Source organism: Ips typographus, linkage group LG1 (genome assembly GCF_016097725.1).
Source record: "Ips typographus isolate SLU linkage group LG1, UJ_Ityp_2.0, whole genome shotgun sequence".
NCBI classification, from domain to species: domain Eukaryota; kingdom Metazoa; phylum Arthropoda; class Insecta; order Coleoptera; family Curculionidae; genus Ips; species Ips typographus.
Window position 1 is genome coordinate 19,347,550 of NC_138422.1, and position 20,398 is coordinate 19,367,947.

At 39.9% G+C, this 20,398-nt stretch overlaps 2 protein-coding genes across 2 annotated transcripts in view; one reads left to right on the top strand and one right to left on the bottom strand.

The window, feature by feature from the left end:
- LOC145731918 (trissin receptor-like) overlaps positions 1–20,398 on the bottom strand; it is a 394,457-nt gene that overhangs the window by 44,597 nt on the left and 329,462 nt on the right. The window lies entirely within an intron of this gene.
- LOC145734816 (uncharacterized) overlaps positions 1–20,398 on the top strand; it is a 47,546-nt gene that overhangs the window by 12,980 nt on the left and 14,168 nt on the right. Inside the window, exons 2-16 of the mRNA XM_081988462.1 lie at positions 12,116–12,220; positions 12,278–14,881; positions 15,038–15,157; positions 15,452–15,628; positions 15,752–16,033; positions 16,364–16,459; positions 16,502–16,699; positions 16,976–17,092; positions 17,450–17,566; positions 17,645–17,755; positions 17,798–17,917; positions 17,993–18,127; positions 18,299–18,562; positions 19,157–19,309; positions 19,433–20,395. Of these exons, the coding sequence (XP_081844588.1) occupies positions 12,116–12,220; positions 12,278–14,881; positions 15,038–15,157; positions 15,452–15,628; positions 15,752–16,033; positions 16,364–16,459; positions 16,502–16,699; positions 16,976–17,092; positions 17,450–17,566; positions 17,645–17,755; positions 17,798–17,917; positions 17,993–18,127; positions 18,299–18,562; positions 19,157–19,309; positions 19,433–20,395 (5,562 nt within the window). The remainder of the gene's footprint in view (positions 1–12,115; positions 12,221–12,277; positions 14,882–15,037; positions 15,158–15,451; positions 15,629–15,751; positions 16,034–16,363; positions 16,460–16,501; positions 16,700–16,975; positions 17,093–17,449; positions 17,567–17,644; positions 17,756–17,797; positions 17,918–17,992; positions 18,128–18,298; positions 18,563–19,156; positions 19,310–19,432; positions 20,396–20,398) is intronic.

The window sequence follows — 20,398 nt, forward strand, 5'->3', positions numbered from 1 at the left end:
AGTAATGAAGTTAATATGTTCAGTCCGGCTCCTTCTTCGTCTGCTATAAGTTTTAATACTTCTGCGTGAGTCCCATCTGAACCAGTTGCTTTTCTGTCTTTTTGGGTTTTTGTAGCATGTATGACTTCTTCTTTTGTTATATCGGGTCCTTTTTCATTTATTTGATCATTCGTTATTGGTTGCACATCTGATCTATTGTCATTAAACAGGTCTTCGATATATTATCGCTCTGTATACTTCTACAGCATACAGAGCGATAAATATAAAAAGTCATTTGAATTGAATGCTAATAATTGTAGTTGTACTTGGTATTCTGGCAAAGGAGCAGGGAATAACTTACGTTATGGGACTTGAGAAATTTTCACCAATAATAAAAATGTTAATAATTTTGAATCTTTTACAACATGTTACATAAATTAATTAACACTGTACCAATAAATGATTAAATTGAATCATCATCAGTATTTTTACCTAGAAATGTAAAAACAACAAAACATAGAGAAATAAAACTCATGTTTTGGATGGTATTTTGCTGTGTGACGTAGACTACAAAACCTCCTTCGAATGCAAGATTACAATTTTTTTTTTCGTAGAGAGTAATAAACTATAACATTTGGTTTAACGAGTTCCACTACATGACTGATATTATCAGATTTACAGTGTAAAACTTGAACCTATCTGCTAAAGATAATAAAATTTTGTAGATGCACAAAGTAATTTATGGTTTATTAGACTATTTAAGTTAATTGTTGACTGAGTGCGAGTATATGTGTGATAAACTTGATATCCGACTGACGACTTAATTTTTACTAGGAATATTCGTTGAGAAGGCGAAAAAGTAACATCATATGCTATATTATAGAAAAAAGATCATCAATTTGACGCATTTTTATTAAGAGATTTGAAATATGTCGTGTTTACTACTTATATTAATGAGTTAGGAGACTGTGACACCTCGGTCTATTTTGTGCTTTATGCAGATGACACAACCTGTTTCGTTCGCAATACAATAAAATAATCTATTTTTAGCGATCCCTCCGTTTTATTGTTTTTCAAGACTATCTTTCGATGATAGTTCAATAATTACCAGGAGTAAGTGTGTTCCTCTTTATTTGGCTTCGGAATGATTTTTTGAGTGCTGCCCGAAGTAGAATTTAGTTTTCTTAGAAGAAAATTTAGTTTTTTGCCATTGTTAGTTTTGGTTAAATTACCATATTAGCTGAAATCAACTGTTTTACGGATTAACGCTGCTAAACTTTTCCTAATTTGTGATTCACCGTTCACAAGTATTTATAAAAACTTATTAGTTTTATGTTCTCTAACATTAAAAACAAAACTTTACCAATCCAGACGTTTTCAATTATTAAAGATAAGCTGGTGTTACTTAGTATACCTGCATTAATTCTGCTTTAGATTATAGGTTTGAATGAGAAAGAGTGAATAAATTGCATTTAGATTTAAGGTTATTTGTTCACTGTACTTTTGTGGAAAATTATATTAATTTTTGTGATGTTAATTTAACATACAACTTATTTTTATTCTTCCTATCACAAGAGAGCTCGGCACGAACATCCGTTTTTACCCTGGAGCAACCCAGGGTTCTTGTTGGTCAGACATATTACCTCTGTATACTACACAATCTTAGTCAGAAAAGCTGAAAATACTGATTACTTGTATAGGACTCTCAAACTATTGTCACTGACTGGTTTGTGAATCACTAAGCTTGAACGAAACAAGAAATCAAAAGCTAATTCTGTCTACACTTGCCATTTAAAATATTTATAACAGTCCTACCAGTTCTCAAGAAAAACAGCTTTGACGGTTTATTTTGCTATGCGATTATAGCCTGGGGATATGGGATGGGACTGTTACAATAAGGGTATTTACGCTGTAAAGGAAAACGTATCAGAATCCTCAGTAATATTGAAAAAATTGGGAATTGAGAATCTTGACCGAGTATTCATTCCATTTATCCAATGGCGCTACAGCCCAAATCGGGCCTTTGCCTCTTCTATTTTCTTCCTCCAGCCACCCCTGTCCTCCGCCGCCTTTCTCCAGTTTTGAGTTCCGAGCATGGATCGAGCGTCCCCCTGGATTTTGTCTGCCCATCTCGCCACTGGTCTTCCAGCCGGTCTTTAACCTTGCAGTTTTTGGTTGAAAATCCGCTTGACTACTCTTGACTCTTCCATCCTCTGCAAATTCCCGGCCCATTTAAGTCTTTGTAATCTTATTGTTGTTGCCAATTCTGCTTCTGCGAAGAGCTGATGATAGATCTCGTGGTTGTATCTTATTCTCCACTGTTCGTTTTCTTGGACCGGTCCATATATTCTGCGTAAGATCTTTCTTTCGAATGCGTTCACCATTGTTTCCGCTCTTTGTGAGAGCGTCCAAGTGTCGCTTCCATAGCATAGCATTAGGCGTATTATTGTTTTATAAAGTTTCAGTTTTGTTTTCCTGTGGACATTCCCTGATCTGATTATGGCCGAAATGTGGTAGTATACTCTATTGGCATTACTGATTCTTCGTTGGATCTCCTTCATCTCGTCCCGTTTGCTGGATATGTTAGAGCCTAGGTAGGTAAAGTCATTGACCATCTCAAAGTTATGGTCGCCTATTGTCATGTTCTGGCCTCTCCTCCTATTGCTTCAGGTCTGTATTAATACTTTGGTCTTGCCTTCATTCACTTTTAAGCCCACTTCTTCAGCCGCGTCTTCTAGTTGTATGTAGGTTTCTTTCCTTGATGTTAGGTTTCTTCCAAGTACGTTTATGTTATCTGCATATTACTGGTTGGTGTCTAATGTGGTTTTCCTTACTGCGTATTCTAATGCTGGGATTAAAGAGCATTGGGGCGAGTCAATCAAAATGGACCTGTTAGGTTTCCTTGTATCTTCACCCGGCTTTCAGAGTTCTCCATTGTTAGTCTTGTTAGCCTTACTAATTTTCGCGGTATGTTAAAGTCTAGCATGCTGCTGTAGAGCTTTTCTCTGTCTATGCTGTCGTATGCCTGTCTGAAGTCCACGTAGATTGGATACACATGAATGTGATATTCCCAGCATTTTTCCAGAACTTGTTTTACTGCGCATAATTGGTCTGTGGTCGATCTTCCTGGTCTAAAACGCGCTTGGTATTCGCCAATGATGTTTTCGGCTAGTGGTTCTAGTTTGTTTCGGAGGATGGTTGTAAAGACTTTATATGTTGTGTTTAGTAGGGATATTCCCCTATAATTTTTACATTCTAGCTTAGCTCTTCTTTTTTGTGGATTAGATAGATGATGCTGGTTCTCCATTCGTTCGGCATTTTTTCGGTTCTCTATATTTCATTGATTATACCTGGTGATTTGTTTGTTTGTTGTTGTTTAGCGACTTGATTGCTTTTCTCACTTCTTCTTCAGTTGAGGGGTCGTTGTTCTCCTCTCGTTCGGCTGCTGTGAGTTCAAGTGCTCTCTGGTCTTTGTTGGTTGGATTCTGGTTGCTGCTTGGGTTTAGGAGTTCCTCGAAATATTGTTTCCACCTCCTTTGTATTTCTGTTTCGTGTCCGATGATTGTTGCTTTTCTAGCATCCTCGTATTTGGCCCTCTGTACTCGGGTGGGTCTGCCTATGTATGTAGCATATGCTTCGTTCTTGTCGTTTATGGCTTTCCTGCAATCCTCGTCAAACCATTTTTGTTGTTTTCCCTGGTTTGGAGCCTATTGTGTTCTTGGCGGCTTCTGTGACCGCTTCCTTCATTTCTTTCCATTTCTCCTCAACGATTTCACTTTCTTCCTGGTTTTCTGCTACCTTCTCTTTCTGTTTCGGTAGTACTTCTGCCGAGACTTCTGCTATGTTATTCTGGAATGCTGTTAGTATTGTTTCTTTCCTTGGTTTTTTTTAGGTGATATTCTGTTTGGGATTCCTGGGATATTTTTGCGCGATTGGCTATTCGTTCTCTATACCAAAATAATGCGTTTTTTTGACCGAAGATCAGGTGGTCGTTCTGCCGTCCGGGGATATCCATGTTGGTTTATGTATGTTACTGTGTGGGAAGTACGTCGAGATAATTATCATGTTTTTACTTGTTGGGAAATCTATTATCCTTTTTTCGTTGTCATTGGAGTCTCGTGGAGGCTGTGTTTTCCTATGGTTGGTTCGTATTCCACTTCCTTCCCTATTTTGGCGTTCAGGTCTCCGAAGACGATTTTGATGTCGTTTGTTGGTATTTTATCATGTGTATTCATTATATATTCATAAATCTTAAACATATTGTAAATACACACAGAAACATCCGTCATACTAGAACTAAAGGTAATATACAGGGTATTTCAAATGTTGCAGAAAGGTCGACTTCTTAATACAAGGAACAACTGAATTCTAGGACATAGGATTCCGGGATACCGGGATAGGTTCTCCGAGAAGTTCTTTAATCAGCATTTAAAATATAACGGAAATTTATTTAGCCTATTTCCAGATACCCGAGTATAAACTTTAAGCAAGGAACGCCAGGTTTCATTGTTAACTAAAAACCTGATAATATCCAATCAAAAGGTAAATTAGGGATATGTAGCAGTAGCACTCTATCAAATCAAAATTCAAGTTAACAATAAAGTTTTATCTTTTATGCGCCAATAATAATACAACTTTTTAATGATTTGAGTTTCAACGTACAAATCAAAGAAGATTACATATCTATACATAAGTTTAACTCTTTTCAAAATAAAACCAATCAGAAATTGAATGATAAAGCTTTCATATTTGCAATATTAGTTAATTTTATTAGTGTTTAAATTATTGTAAAACATGCTCAGATGCTTGACAAATAAGTGTCATAAGGTTTGAAGTGTCATTTCTGAACCTGAAAATACCTCGAAAATGCGATAACGCAGTTCAGCTAATAAACCAGCAAACATTCTTAAAAACTATCGATTTTATAAGTCATCACAGAAAATAATAAAGAGGTGTGAGGTTTGCCGAGCGAACTGACCCCTGTGTTGGACTTAGACGTTCAATCTACGTTCCACGATACGTTTTATCTAGGTAACTCCTCACTTCCCAAAAATAGTGTGGTAAGGCACCATCTTGTTGAAATTTTACATCTAAGTAAAACTCATTTGGATTTTGCTCAACAATTTCATTCATACATGATGGTGTTTCGTAGCATTTCGAAGTCTAAGACCATTTCAATTTTCTTTTAAAAATATGGGGCCATAATTGAGTATGACACTCACTCTTCTGGGTATTTAGTTTCATTCACGTAAAAAGTGCTTTCATCACTAAAACAAATGTGTTTCAATTACAAAAGATTTGCAATATTTTCCTTCTGCCATAATCTCGCAAAATTCAAGTCGTCATCTCCAACCAGTTGGTGCAGAGCTCTCCTCTTGTATGTGTGAGACCTAATTTTGTTTCAAAAGTTTCTTTACCGAAGTTTTGGAAACATTACAGGTTTCATTGATCTGGGTAGTAGATTGTTGTGTTTTTTACCATTTTAGCCACTACTACAGTTTTTACATCTAACCCAACTTTTGATCTTCCAGATCTTGTTGCATCTCTTCACGTTCTTGTGGTGCAAAATTTTTTCATCAATTTTTTTTTAAAATTTTTTACTTTTCGGACGATCCAGAAAGCGTTTATTGAAAATGTGAATGTAGCAGCATGGTAATGTCGAAAAAAAATCAAGTTTCACCAAAATGATGATGGCTTCCATTTTATCTTGTAGAGAAACAATGACAAAAATTAAATATTCAAAACATTTTTGAGAGTTATTTGACTTCAATAAGACAACTTTAAGTGCTAGTTAAAAGGCAGGTTAAAGAAGTACAAGTCAGTTAGGAATAGAATGTGATTCCATACCTGTTCAGACAGTAGTAATTCCCTTCTCTCAACTGTTAAGGAATTAATATCCTTGTAGGAGTAGATAACCTAATTTTATGCACAATTCGTAATAACACACGCACAATAACTATTATTGCTAGAAAAAATTACTTATATGTATACTAAATACGTATAGTAATTCTTTACATAACTACAAAAGATTACTACCCTTTTTATGATCAAACTCTTTCTAACTCTTTACATATCAAAGTTAGAAAAAATAATTGTTTAACTTTTTAATACTCATTGGTGCATCTAAGAATTTAGGATTAAAAGCTTTTTGCTATCGCAAGCCTGATTTGATAACGTCACGACGTTTGTAAAAATAATTAATTAAGAGGTACCACTCCTTTATTGACACTTATTAATCCAAGTTTGTCTATTTCCTTTAATGTAAGATCTAGCCGACTTATTTAAAATATTTTGATCGTCGATAAAAATATAACATAATATGCCTTGAATCAAAACTAGAGTTGATATATGTTATGGTTGGTATCCTGTATCTGTAGAGTGGGGAGGGTGAGTGTAGACCCACAGCACTTAGGCCACATGTGACCCATTGTACATCCTCCCGAGTTGTCCACCTAGGTCACCGTCCATCCTACCTTTCCCAGGAAGGTCACTAGGGGGCATCTCTTTTATGTCGGCAGGTGTAGGCCAAGACTCACCGAACACACATTCTCTTATTGACGATAACTCCGGACACTCGCATAAGACATGCCCGACAGTTTCATCTTCCTGTTCACACATCCTACATAGAGGTGTGTCCTCTAGCCCCATAGTATGGAGGTATTTCCTTAGTTGACAGTGGCCAGTCAGAAATTCTACTGTTAAACGTAGGTTTTTCCTGGTCATCGCCAAATATTTCTTTGTCGCCAGCACTTCATCCTTTGATTCCATCCCATCCTCCGTAATTGTCGAAGTCATCAGGCCGTAGGTGTCACTGGGTCCTAAAATTTTTAGTCCAGCCGCTTACTTGGCTAAAGAGTCGGCAATGCGATTACCTTTGCTCCTATCGTGCCCTTTAACCCATCTCAGGATAATATTGTTATCTACCGAAGCGTTAGCTAAATCTTGGTGGCACTCTAGTACTAGCGATATATACGACGATATTCGTCGGAATGCTTTTGGTAAGGTGTAATCCACCCTACCTGGTTTGGGTATAAATACCAGTCGTACTTCTCTCCACTTACTGGGAATATACCTCAGAGCTAAAGACGCTCTGAATACTCCAACCAGGTGCGGCATAAGAATGTCCATTCCCCATTGAAGTCGGATATGGCCCACCTTATTTTGTCATCAATTACTGCACTAACACATTGCCAGTCGTATTGTGAACGTGTTTTTGGTAATTCCGTCCAGTTCGTCGTTCCAGGAAAGACAGAACCTGGGAATATGACATAATATGCCTTGAATCAAAACTAGAGTTGACATATGTTATGGTTGGTATTATTGTCACACTTAGGGAATGACTGAGGAAAGAAAAACCACGGTCTACTAACTTGTACAAATTAAAAAATTTCAATGGCGCGAGTAGTACAGGAGATGATAATAATTAGGGTATAGAGACCTTACAAGGAAAATATCAATAACTACAAGCTCCACGAATTTGTTCTACTATAAGAAGAATAGTTATTTATGCAACAAGTGCAAAAAGTACATCTTTTTTGCAAGCTAGCGTAAGTGAAAGCTAGTTTTTATTTTTAAGTATTCAGTCTTCATTATCCTGATATGTATTTCTGTATGTAGGTAGCGTCCTGTGATTAGACCTACCTCCATCCGCAGGATATGGCCCACCTTATTTTGTCATCAATTACTGCACTAACACATTGCCAGTCGTATTGTGAACGTGTTTTTGGTAATTCCGTCCAGTTCGTCGTTCCAGGAAAGACAGAACCTGGGAATATGACATAATATGCCTTGAATCAAAACTAGAGTTGACATATGTTATGGTTGGTATTATTGTCACACTTAGGGAATGACTGAGGAAAGAAAAACCACGGTCTACTAACTTGTACAAATTAAAAAATTTCAATGGCGCGAGTAGTACAGGAGATGATAATAATTAGGGTATAGAGACCTTACAAGGAAAATATCAATAACTACAAGCTCCACGAATTTGTTCTACTATAAGAAGAATAGTTATTTATGCAACAAGTGCAAAAAGTACATCTTTTTTGCAAGCTAGCGTAAGTGAAAGCTAGTTTTTATTTTTAAGTATTCAGTCTTCATTATCCTGATATGTATTTCTGTATGTAGGTAGCGTCCTGTGATTAGACCTACCTCCATCCGCAGCGCGCTACCTACTTACTTACTAAGTGTAAAAGTTCTTTTCTTTTTTCTCTGGTTCTGCATCACATAAAAATTCAAGTTTGTTTGTTGTTTCCTTATAATACGTCCATTATTTCTCCCTTTGCTGTATGCTGTGTGAGAAAATACGTCGGTTCTGGAAGTTACTCCATTGCTCGCTCCACAAGTTAATTACATTTATTGTTTTGGTGTCTATTTGTCCAACAAAGGTATATTTTATTTTTCTTAAGCAGGCATGCAAGGTGTCTATACATTTTTTACCGTTTTGGAACGTACATCAACATATTCCAATGCATTTCAAACAGCAGATAGATAGCTTTTATTAAGAGCGCTTCTGCTTGAACAAGAGTGTTAGTTAGTAAGTTTCAAGTTAATTTAAGCTATTTTTTCTTGTCACTTGACAGCTCCAGGAGCTGACCTCGAAGATCCATCATTTGATCGGGGTTTACTGTTTGTATTCCTCGACTTACTTTACTTTTTCGTGTCTCTCTGCCCAGTATTGGGCAACGTTCTGGCTTGTCAGTCTACAGTTTTGTTCGAGGGTGCACTGATAAAGGCAATTTTGGCTGTTTAGTAGGTGCTCCATATCTTGTACAGCCCCACAGTTGCACTTATCCTCATTTCTCTCCAACAAGGTTGGTCTTTACGGGGGTGCTATTGGGTAGAATGCGAGTGGTTTATCCAGTGGGGTGCTCAGAAAGCAGCAGATAGCAAAGCGGTTTCTTGACTTTAATCTTCCTATGTGTCCTTCGCGTCCAAATAAAGAGTGGCGATCGATCAGTTTCTCTGGAACAGTTCCTGGGAGGGACTGGCAGCTGTCCTTTCATCTCTTAGGTGGTCCTTCCTGTTTTTCCCCTTCAAGTGCGATGCGTGGCAGTTTTCCCTCTTCCATTCTTCTCTCGTGAGCGTACCAATATCTTTTTCTTTGATCTTACGATGTCTTGCACCCCACATTGTTCCCCTAATCTAAAATAAATAAAGTCAGAGTGTTCCTAATTCGGTCTATTCTTGTTTTTCCCATTATAGTACTGAGCGTTCTCATTTCGGCTACTCGAAGCATTATTTTCGTTTTGTTGGTTTCTTCTCTGGTTTCTATTCCGTATGTCGTGGTTGGCCTGATACAAGTCTTATAGATCCTGACCTTGTTATCCTTTCGCATGTATTCGTTCGCCCATATTATCTGCCTTAAGCAGCCTGACATGACAGTCGCTTTGTTGATAGGGCTTCTTAGGTCCTTCACTGGGTCGTGATAACTCGACAGATCCATACCCAGATATTTAAGTTGTGACGCTCTTTTGTTGGGGATGCAAATTAAATACCCCTTTTGACACTAGTCTGATTTTAATTGCCTCGGGCGCCACCTGGTTTCAAATAACCGCGGAGCGTAAACCAGGAAAACGCTCCGTCTACCGGGGTAACTTTTAAGACAGTCGAAGAAGGAAAGCGGGCGCTAAGGTTTTGCAAGGCTGACAGGCCCAATGAAAGACAAAAGTAAATTTACAAGCTCACCGGGTCGTGTTTCCAAATAAACTAAACAGAAATTAACACTCTGACACACTTAACCAAAAAAAAATATGACTACGGACCTACGGTGGTTAACGAACAGAACCAATCGGAAAAACAAAAGTCGGTACCCTAACGGTATCTTAAGTCTTAACAGAAACAAAAGCAAGTATAAATATGAGAGAGAGCGTGTAACTTTGTTTAAGTGGTCAATTTCAACCTAAAGCGTGTAAGTCGGGACGCGGGTGACAAAGCAGTTAAACGTACCAATAAAAGCGGTCAAATAAAAGGTGTACACGTTAACGGTGTCTACGGCAGCTGTCCTGGCGGTTAAGAACAGGAGAAATCCGGGTGCTAGCTACGGTATACTAATTACTGGGGAAATCCGTCGGGTCAATACGAGTCCACGACAGCTAGCTACGGTGTACTAATTACTGGGGAAAAATCCGCCGGGTCATTACGAGTCCACGACGGCTAGCTACGGTGTACTAATTACTGGGGAAAAATCCGCCGGGTCATTACGAGTCCACGACGGCTAGCTACGGTGTACTAATTACTGGGGAAAAATCCGCCGGGTCATTACGAGTCCACGACGGCTAGCTACGGTGTACTAATTACTGGGGAAAAATCCGCCGGATCATTACGAGTCCACGACGGCTAGCTACGGTGTGCTAATTACTGGGGAAAAATCCGCCGGGTCATTACGAGTCCACGACGGCTAACTACGGTGTACTAAATACTGGGGAAAATCAAAAGGAACGGACAGGTATTGCGGTATAGGCCCAGAACAGATGCCGTACCGGTACACGTGGTTGAATGGTACTTACTGCTAGTCGGATCTCGAGTCGGAGCAGGTTGTCTGGTTCGGACGCTGACCGCAGGTGGAAGAGGCCGTTTGCCACGTGCAGGCCAGTTTTATTTCCTGCAATCTCCCACTCACCTACGTACCATGTATGGGGGACCGGAACCGCGCGCACTGCCACACACTGGGTGCCGGCAGGACGCCTTTGCAGGTTAACTGCGGTACTATAGCCGCTGAACATTCGGCCGCGTAAAACTTATTAACCACGCATTTATCAATTAGCGGTTTTCCGCGACACATCGCTATGACCCTAACGAAAAGTAACCGACGTCCCGAACCTAAACTGACAAGAACGGAGAAAATCCGACTGTTGGAACTCAAGTTATTAAAATGATGATTCCGGTTGATCGGTTTAATTAAGAAAACGGTAAAACTTAGTAACTTCGTTACAAAGTTGGGAGACTTGCTCGATGATTTTGTCCTGAACTACCAGCTTACATCTTACGTGATCTTTAGCAAAGGTTATGCTTTTCATTTTTTCTATAGATATGGTCATGTTCATCGTTTGGCTGACCTGGCAAAATTTGTGCAGTTGTCTCTGTAGATAGTCCTCCGTTTCCGCGAAAATGGCTGCATCATCGGCGTAGCATACCATGCTGATTCTTTCATTCTGTCCCATTCGGTATCCCATATTTAGTGATGATACTTCCTCTATAATTCTGCCCATTAAGAGATTGAACAGAAATGGGCTAAGGCGGCTCAAGTTAACTAATAGAGCTAATTAAATATCAGTACTTACCTTACCCTGCAGAACTAGAGAAAAAACATTGATAATCACTTATAATAAATGCCTTTTTATTAACATCATACAATATAAGACCACTTAAACACTATGGTATACAGAAGGATATAATAAAACTAGCAGTCACATAGGTCACTATATCACATCACTTTTGAGGAAAGTATTTGCTCTCTTTTGTGGTCCCTGTATAGTAAAGCAACTTATCTTCAGAGATCTGCAGGGCTTCGTTGTCCACTGTTTTCATCACTTTAAATCGTTTGAAGTGTTACAGTTGAACAGTATTGGTGCTGGTACGCTGCCCTGAGCTAGACAATTTTTTTGGGTTCTCCATCGACTCTCCATCACATTGTGCTAACTTTGCTGACGATACAGATCTCTGGAGCCATTCCCAGGGGTGTGTCCTGGCAAAACACGGTAGTATGTGATAGATTGAAGCTGCCTTGTCCACCTCTCCTAGCTGTATTTTAAAAAGAAGCTCTCTAGAGTAAAATCGCGGAGGTAGCCACTTACGGTTGCAAACTAACACATAAGTAACATTGAAAGGCTCTAAATCTTAAGTGAAAAAAAAAATATAAAAAAAAAAATAACTTGTTTAGCCGACGTTTTGCAAAATTTATTCTGGCACGCTGTTTTCTTCAATTTGTGTTACGTTGTTTTCACTAAACACAGTTGGAGACAAACACGGGAACACTCAGATAAAAGGCAATAAGGCAAATATCGTCGTTTGATTTCCAGTAGGACAGATCCAATTCCCAAAAACCGTCATCAACTCTATTTAACCGAGATTCGTAAACCAAAAATAAAAAAAATATATATATATGAAAAATAATGTATATTTCTTTTATTTTCAGGATGTACCAGTGAAGATAATGAGTCTGTAATTAACTGCAAGTGCAGCTTAAAACATTTCAGTGAAGGGGCTGACCTAAAATGCCTCGAAGTTGTATACAGGGATGGTTAGTAGTTCGATATAAGCTAAAATGATATCATAAAACTAAAACCAATAATTTTAGGTGAGGAAATAAAAATAGCCAGGCAATGTGTTGAACAAAAATATGCAAATCAGTTATGTATAACGTATAAGCAAAAATATCCACAAATAATACACTGTAATATAGAAAACAAAAACCCAAATAGATCTAAGCGAAGTGTTCAGTTGACACAAAGTGATGCCAGTATAACTGATGTGTTTTTAACAGACAACACAAATAGGCTGCTATCAGAGTCAGTTAGTGATAGCGCAACAGAAAGTACAAATCCTACTTCAATAGAAATTGACACACAAGAAATTACTACAGACGAATCAACCACCGATATAGTCACTGTCAGTACAACAGAAACCGCAGATGATACTACCACCGAAATTGTAACAGATAGTACTGCAGAAACAACAGAAAGTGGCACGGTTAGCACTCCAGAAACAACAGAAAGTGGCACCGATAGTACTACAGAAACAACAGAGAGCGGCACCGATAGTACTACAGAAACAACAGATGCTTCTACCACAGAAAGCGGCACTGACAGTACTACGGAAACAACAGAGAGTGGCACCGAGAGTACTACAGAGACAACAGAAGGTGGCACCGATAGTACTACAGAAACCACAGAGAGTGGCACCGATAGTACTACAGAAACAACAGATGCAACGACTACCGAAATTGGCACTGATAGTACTACAGAAACAACAGAAAGTGGCACCGATAGTACCACAGAAACAACAGATGCTACTACCACAGAAAGCGGCACTGACAGTACTACAGAAACAACAGAAAGTGACACCGATAGTACTACAGAAACAACAGATGCAACGACTACCGAAATTGGCACTGATAGTACTACAGAAACAACAGAAAGTGGCACGGAAATTACCACAGAAACAACTGATGCTTCTACCACAGAAAGTGGCACTGATAGTACTACAGAAACAACAGAGAGTGGCACCGATAGTACTACAGAAACAACAGATGCTACTACCACAGAAATTGGTACTGACAGGACTACAGAAACAACAGAAAGTGACACCGATAGTACTACAGAAACAACAGATGCAACGACTACCGAAATTGGCACTGATAGTACTACAGAAACAACAGAGAGTGGCACCGATAGTACTACAGAAACAACAGATGCTACTACCACAGAAATTGGTACTGACAGGACTACAGAAACAACAGAAAGTGACACCGATAGTACTACAGAAACAACAGATGCAACGACTACCGAAATTGGCACTGATAGTACTACAGAAACAACAGAAAGTGGCACGGAAATTACCACAGAAACAACTGATGCTTCTACCACAGAAAGTGGCACTGATAGTACTACAGAAACAACAGAGAGTGGCACCGATAGTACTACAGAAACAACAGATGCTACTACCACAGAAATTGGTACTGACAGGACTACAGAAACAACAGAAAATGGCACGGAAATTACCACAGAAATAACTGATGCCTCTACCACAGAAAGTGGCACTGATAGTACTACAGAAACAACAGATGCAACAAATACCGAAATTGGCACTGATAGTACTACAGAAATAACAGAAAGTGGCACCGATAGTACCACAGAAACAACAGATGCTACTGCCACAGAAAGCGGCACTGACAGTACTACAGAAACAACAGAAAGTGGCACCGATAATACTACAAAAACAACAGATGCTACTACCACAGAAAGCGGCACTGACAGAACTACAGAAACAACAGAAAGTGACACCAATAGTACTACAAAAACAACAGAAAGTGGCACGGAAATTACCACAGAAACAACTGATGCTTCTAACACAGAAATTGGCACTGATAGTACTACAGAAGCAACAGATAGTGGCACCTATAGTACTACAGAAACCACAGACGCAACGACTACTGAAATTGGCACTGAAAGTACCACAGAAACCACAGAAAGTGACACCGATAGTAGTACAGAGACAACAAATGCAAGTGGCACGGAAATTACCACAGAAATAACTGATGCTTCTACCACAGAAAGTGGCACTGATAGTACTACAGAAACAACAGATGCAACGACTACCGAAATTGGCACTGATAGTACTACAGAAACAACAGAGAGTGGCACCGATAGTACTACAGAAACAACAAATGCTACTACCACAGAAATTGGCACTGACAGTACTACAGAAACAACAGAAAGTGACACCGATAGTACTACAGAAACAACAGATGCTTCTAACACAGAAAGCGGCACTGATAGTACTACAGAAACAACAGAAAGTGGCACCGATAGTACTACAGAAACAACAGATGCAACGACTACTGAAATTGGCACAGAAAGTACCACAGAAACAACAGAAAGTGACACTGATAGTACTACGGAAACAACAGAAAGTGGCACCGATAGTACTACAGAAACAACTGATGCTTCTACCACAGAAAGCGGCACTGACAGTACTACAGAAACAACAGAAAGTGGCACCGATAGTACTACAGAAACAACTGATGCTTCTACCACAGAAAGCGGCACTGAAAGTACTACAGAAACAACAGAAAGTGGCACCGATAGTACTACAGAAACAACTGATGCAACGACTACTGAAATTGGCACTGAAAGTACCACAGAAACAACTGATGCTTCTACCACAGAAAGCGGCACTGATAGTACTACAGAAACAACAGAAAGTGGCACCGATAGTACTACAGAAACAACTGATGCTTCTACCACAGAAAGCGGCACTGAAAGTACTACAGAAACAACAGAAAGTGGCACCGATAGTACTACAGAAATAACAGAAAGTGGCACCGATAGTACTACAGAAACAACAGATGCTGCTACCACAGAAAGCGGCACTGACAGTACTACAGAAATAACAGAAAGTGGCACCGATAGTACTACAGAAACAACAGATGCTGCTACCACAGAAAGCGGCACTGACAGTACTACAGAAACAACAGAGAGTGGCACCGATAGTACTACAGAAACAACAGATGCTACTACCACAGAAATTGGCACGGACAGTACTACAGAAACAACAGAAAGTGACACCGATAGTACTACAGAAACAACAGAGAGTGGCCCCGATAGTACCACAGAAACAGCAGAAGCTACTACCACAGAAATTGGCACTGAGAGTGCTACAGAAACAACAGAAAGTGACACCGATAGTACTACAGCAACAACAGAAAGTGGCACGGAAATTACCTCAGAAACAACTGATGCTTCTAACACAGGAAGTGGCACTGATAGTACTACAGAAGCAACAGAGAGTGGCACCTATAGTACTACAGAAACAACAGATGCAACGACTACTGAAATTGGCACTGAAAGTACCACAGAAACCACAGAAAGTGACACCGATAGTACTACAGAGACAACAAATGCTTCTACCACAGAAAGCGGCACTGATAGTACTACAGAAATAACAGAAAGTGGCACCGATAGTACTACAGAAACAACAGATGCTACTACCACAGAAATTGGCACTGACAGTACTACAGAAACAACAGAAAGTGGCAACGATAGTACTACAGAAACAACAGATGCTGCTACCACAGAAAGCGGAAATGACAGTACTACAGAAAAAACAGAGAGTGGCACCGATAGTACTACAGAAACAACAGATGCTACTACCACAGAAATTGGCACTGACAGTACTACAGAAATAACAGTAAGTGACACCGATAGTACTACAGAAACAACAGATGCTACTACCACAGAAATTGGCACTGACAGTACTACGGAAACAACAGAAAGTGACACCAATAGTACCACAGAAACAACTGATGCTTCTACCACAGAAAGCGGCACTGATAGTACTACAGAAACAACAGAAAGTGACACCGATAGTACTACAGAAACAACAGAAAGTGGCACCGATAGTACCACAGAAACAACAGATGCAACGACTACTGAAATTGGCACTGAAAGTACCACAGAAGCAACAGAAAGTGACACCGATAGTACTACAGAAACAACAGATGCAACGACTACTGAAATTGGCACTGAAAGTACTACAGAAACAACAGAAAGTGACACCGATAGTACTTCAGAAACAACAGATGCAACGACTACTGATAGTACTACAGAAACAACAGAAAGTGGCACCGATAGTACTACAGAAACAACTGATGCTTCTACCACAGAAAGCGGCACTGACACTACTACAGAAACATCAGAGAGTGGCACCGATAGTACTACAGAAACAACAGATGCTACTACCACAGAAATTGGCACTGACAGTACTACAGAAACAACAGAAAGTGACACCGATAGTACCACAGAAACAACAGATGCTACTACCACAGAAATTGGCACTGACAGTACTACAGAAACAACAGAAAGTGACACCGATAGTACTACAGAGACAGCAGATGCTTCTACCACAGAAAGTGGCACTGATAGTACTTCGGCAACAACAGAAAGTGGCACCGATAGTACCACAGAAACAACTGATGCTTCTACCACAGAAAGTGACACTGGTAGTACTACAGAAACAACAGAAAGTGGCACCGATAGTACTACAGAAACAACAGAAAGTGACACCGATAGTACCATAGAAACAACAAATGCTACTACCACAGAAATTGGCACTGACAGTACTACAGAAACAACAGAAAGTGACACCGATAGTACTACAGAAACAACAGATGCTTCTAACACAGAAAGCGGCACTGATAGTACTACAGAAACAACAGAAAGTGGCACCGATAGTACTACAGAAACAACAGATGCAACGACTACTGAAATTGGCACAGAAAGTACCACAGAAACAACAGAAAGTGACACTGATAGTACTACGGAAACAACAGAAAGTGGCACCGATAGTACCACAGAAACAACTGATGCTTCTACCACAGAAAGCGGCACTGACAGTACTACAGAAACAACAGAAAGTGGCACCGATAGTACTACAGAAACAACTGATGCTTCTACCACAGAAAGCGGCACTGAAAGTACTACAGAAACAACAGAAAGTGGCACCGATAGTACTACAGAAACAACTGATGCAACGACTACTGAAATTGGCACTGAAAGTACCACAGAAACAACTGATGCTTCTACCACAGAAAGCGGCACTGATAGTACTACAGAAACAACAGAAAGTGGCACCGATAGTACTACAGAAACAACTGATGCTTCTACCACAGAAAGCGGCACTGAAAGTACTACAGAAACAACAGAAAGTGGCACCGATAGTACTACAGAAACAACTGATGCTGCTACCACAGAAAGCGGCACTGACAGTACTACAGAAACAACAGAGAGTGGCACCGATATTACTACAGAAACAACAGATGCTACTACCACAGAAATTGGCAGTGACAGTACTACAGAAACAACAGAAAGTGACACCGATAGTACCACAGAAACAACAGATGCTACTACCACAGAAAGTGGCACTGATAGTACTACGGAAACAACAGAAAGTGGCACCGATAGTACCACAGAAACAACTGATGCTTCTACCACAGAAAGTGGCACTGATAGTACTACAGAAACAACTGATGCTTCTACCACAGAAAGTGGCACCGATAGTACTACAGAAACAACAGAAAGTGACACCGATAGTACCACAGAAACAACAGATGCTACTACTACAGAAATTGGCACTGACAGTACTACAGAAACAACAGAAAGTGACACCGATAGTACCACAGAAATAACAGATGCTACTACCACAGAAATTGGCACTGACAGTACTACAGAAACAACAGAAAGTGGCACCGATAGTACTACAGAAACAACAGAAAGTGGCACCGATAGTACAACAGAAACAACAGATGCTACTACCACAGAAATTGGCACTGACAGTACTACAGAAACAGCAGATGCTACTACCGCAGAAAGTGACACCGATAGTACCACAGAAACAACAGATGCTACTACCACAGAAAGTGACACCGATAGTACAACAGAAACAACAGATGCTACTACCACAGAAAGCGGCACTGATAGTACTACAGAAACAGCAGAAAGTGGCACCGATAGTACTACAGAAACAACAGAAAGTCACACCGATAGTACCACAGAAACAACAGATGCTACTACCACAGAAAGTGGCACCGATAGTACTACAGAAACAGCAGATGCTACTACCACAGAAAGTGACACCGATAGTACCACAGAAATAAAAGATGCTACTACCACAGAAAGTGGCACCGATAGTACTACAGAAACAGCAGATGCTACTACCACAGAAAGTGACACCGATAGTACCACAGAAATAACAGATGCTACTGCCACAGAAAGTGACACCGATAGTACAACAGAAACAACAGATGCTACTACCACAGAAATTGGCACTGACAGTACTACAGATACAACAGAAAGTGACACCGATGGTACTACAGAAACAACAGAAAGTGGCACCGATAGTACCACAGAAACAACAGATGCAACGACAACTGAAATTGGCACTGAAAGTACCACAGAAACAACAGAAAGTGGCACTGATAGTACTACAGAAACAACAGATGCTACTACCACAGAAATTGGCACTGACAGTACTACAGAAACAACAGAAAGTGGCACCGATAGTACTACAGAAACAACAGATGCTACTACCACAGAAATTGGCACTGACAGTACTACAGAAACAACAGAAATTGGCACAGAAAGTACCACAGAAACAACAGAAAGTGACACCGATAGTACTACAGAAACAACAGATGCAACGACTACTGAAATTGGCACTGAAAGTACCACAGAAACAACAGAAAGTGGCACTGATAGTACTACAGAAACAACAGATGCTACTACCACAGAAATTGGCACTGACAGTACTACAGAAACAACAGAAAGTGGCACCGATAGTACTACAGAAACAACAGATGCTACTACCACAGAAATTGGCACTGACAGTACTACAGAAACAACAGAAATTGGCACAGAAAGTACCACAGAAACAACAGAAAGTGACACCGATAGTACTACAGAAACAACAGATGCAACGACTACTGAAATTGGCACTGAAAGTACCACAGAAACAACAGAAAGTGGCACTGATAGTACTACGGAAGCAACAGAAAGTGGCACCGATAGTACCACAGAAACAACTGATGCTTCTACCACAGAAAGCGGCACTGATAGTACTACAGAAATAACAGAAAGTGGCACCGATAGTACTACAGAAACAACAGATGCTGCTACCACAGAAAGCGGCACTGACAGTACTACAGAAACAACAGAAAATGACACCGATAGTACTACAGAAACAACAGATGCAACGACTACTGAAATTGGCACTGAAAGTACCACAGAAACAACAGATTCTGCTACCACAGAAAGCGGCACTGATAGTACTACAGAAACAACAGAAAGTGGCACCGATAGTACTACAGAAACAACTGATGCTTCTACCACAGAAAGCGGCACTGAAAGTACTACAGAAACAACAGAAAGTGGCACCGATAGTACTACAGAAACAACAGAGAGTGGCACCGATAGTACTACAGAAACAACAGATGCTACTACCACTGAAATTGGCAGTGACAGTACTACAGAAACAACAGAAAGTGACACCGATAGTACCACAGAAACAACAGATGCTACTACCACAGAAAGTGGCACTGATAGTACTACGGAAACAACAGAAAGTGGCACCGATAGTACCACAGAAACAACTGATGCTTCTACCACAGAAAGTGGCACTGATAGTACTACAGAAACAACAGAAAGTGGCACCGATAGTACTACAGAAACAACAGAAAGTGACACCGATAGTACCACAGAAACAACAGATGCTACTACTACAGAAATTGGCACTGACAGTACTACAGAAACAACAGAAAGTGACACCGATAGTACCACAGAAATAACAGATGCTACTACCACAGAAATTGGCACTGACAGTACTACAGAAACAACAGAAAGTGGCACCGATAGTACTACAGAAACAACAGAAAGTAGCACCGATAGTTCTACAGAAACAACAGATGCTACTACCACAGAAAGCGGCACTGATAGTACTACAGAAACAACAGAAAGTGGCACCGATAGTACTACAGAAACAACAGAAAGTGACACCGATAGTACAACAGAAACAACAGATGCTACTACCACAGAAATTGGCACTGACAGTACTACAGAAACAGCAGATGCTACTACCGCAGAAAGTGACACCGATAGTACCACAGAAACAACAGATGCTACTACCACAGAAAGTGACACCGATAGTA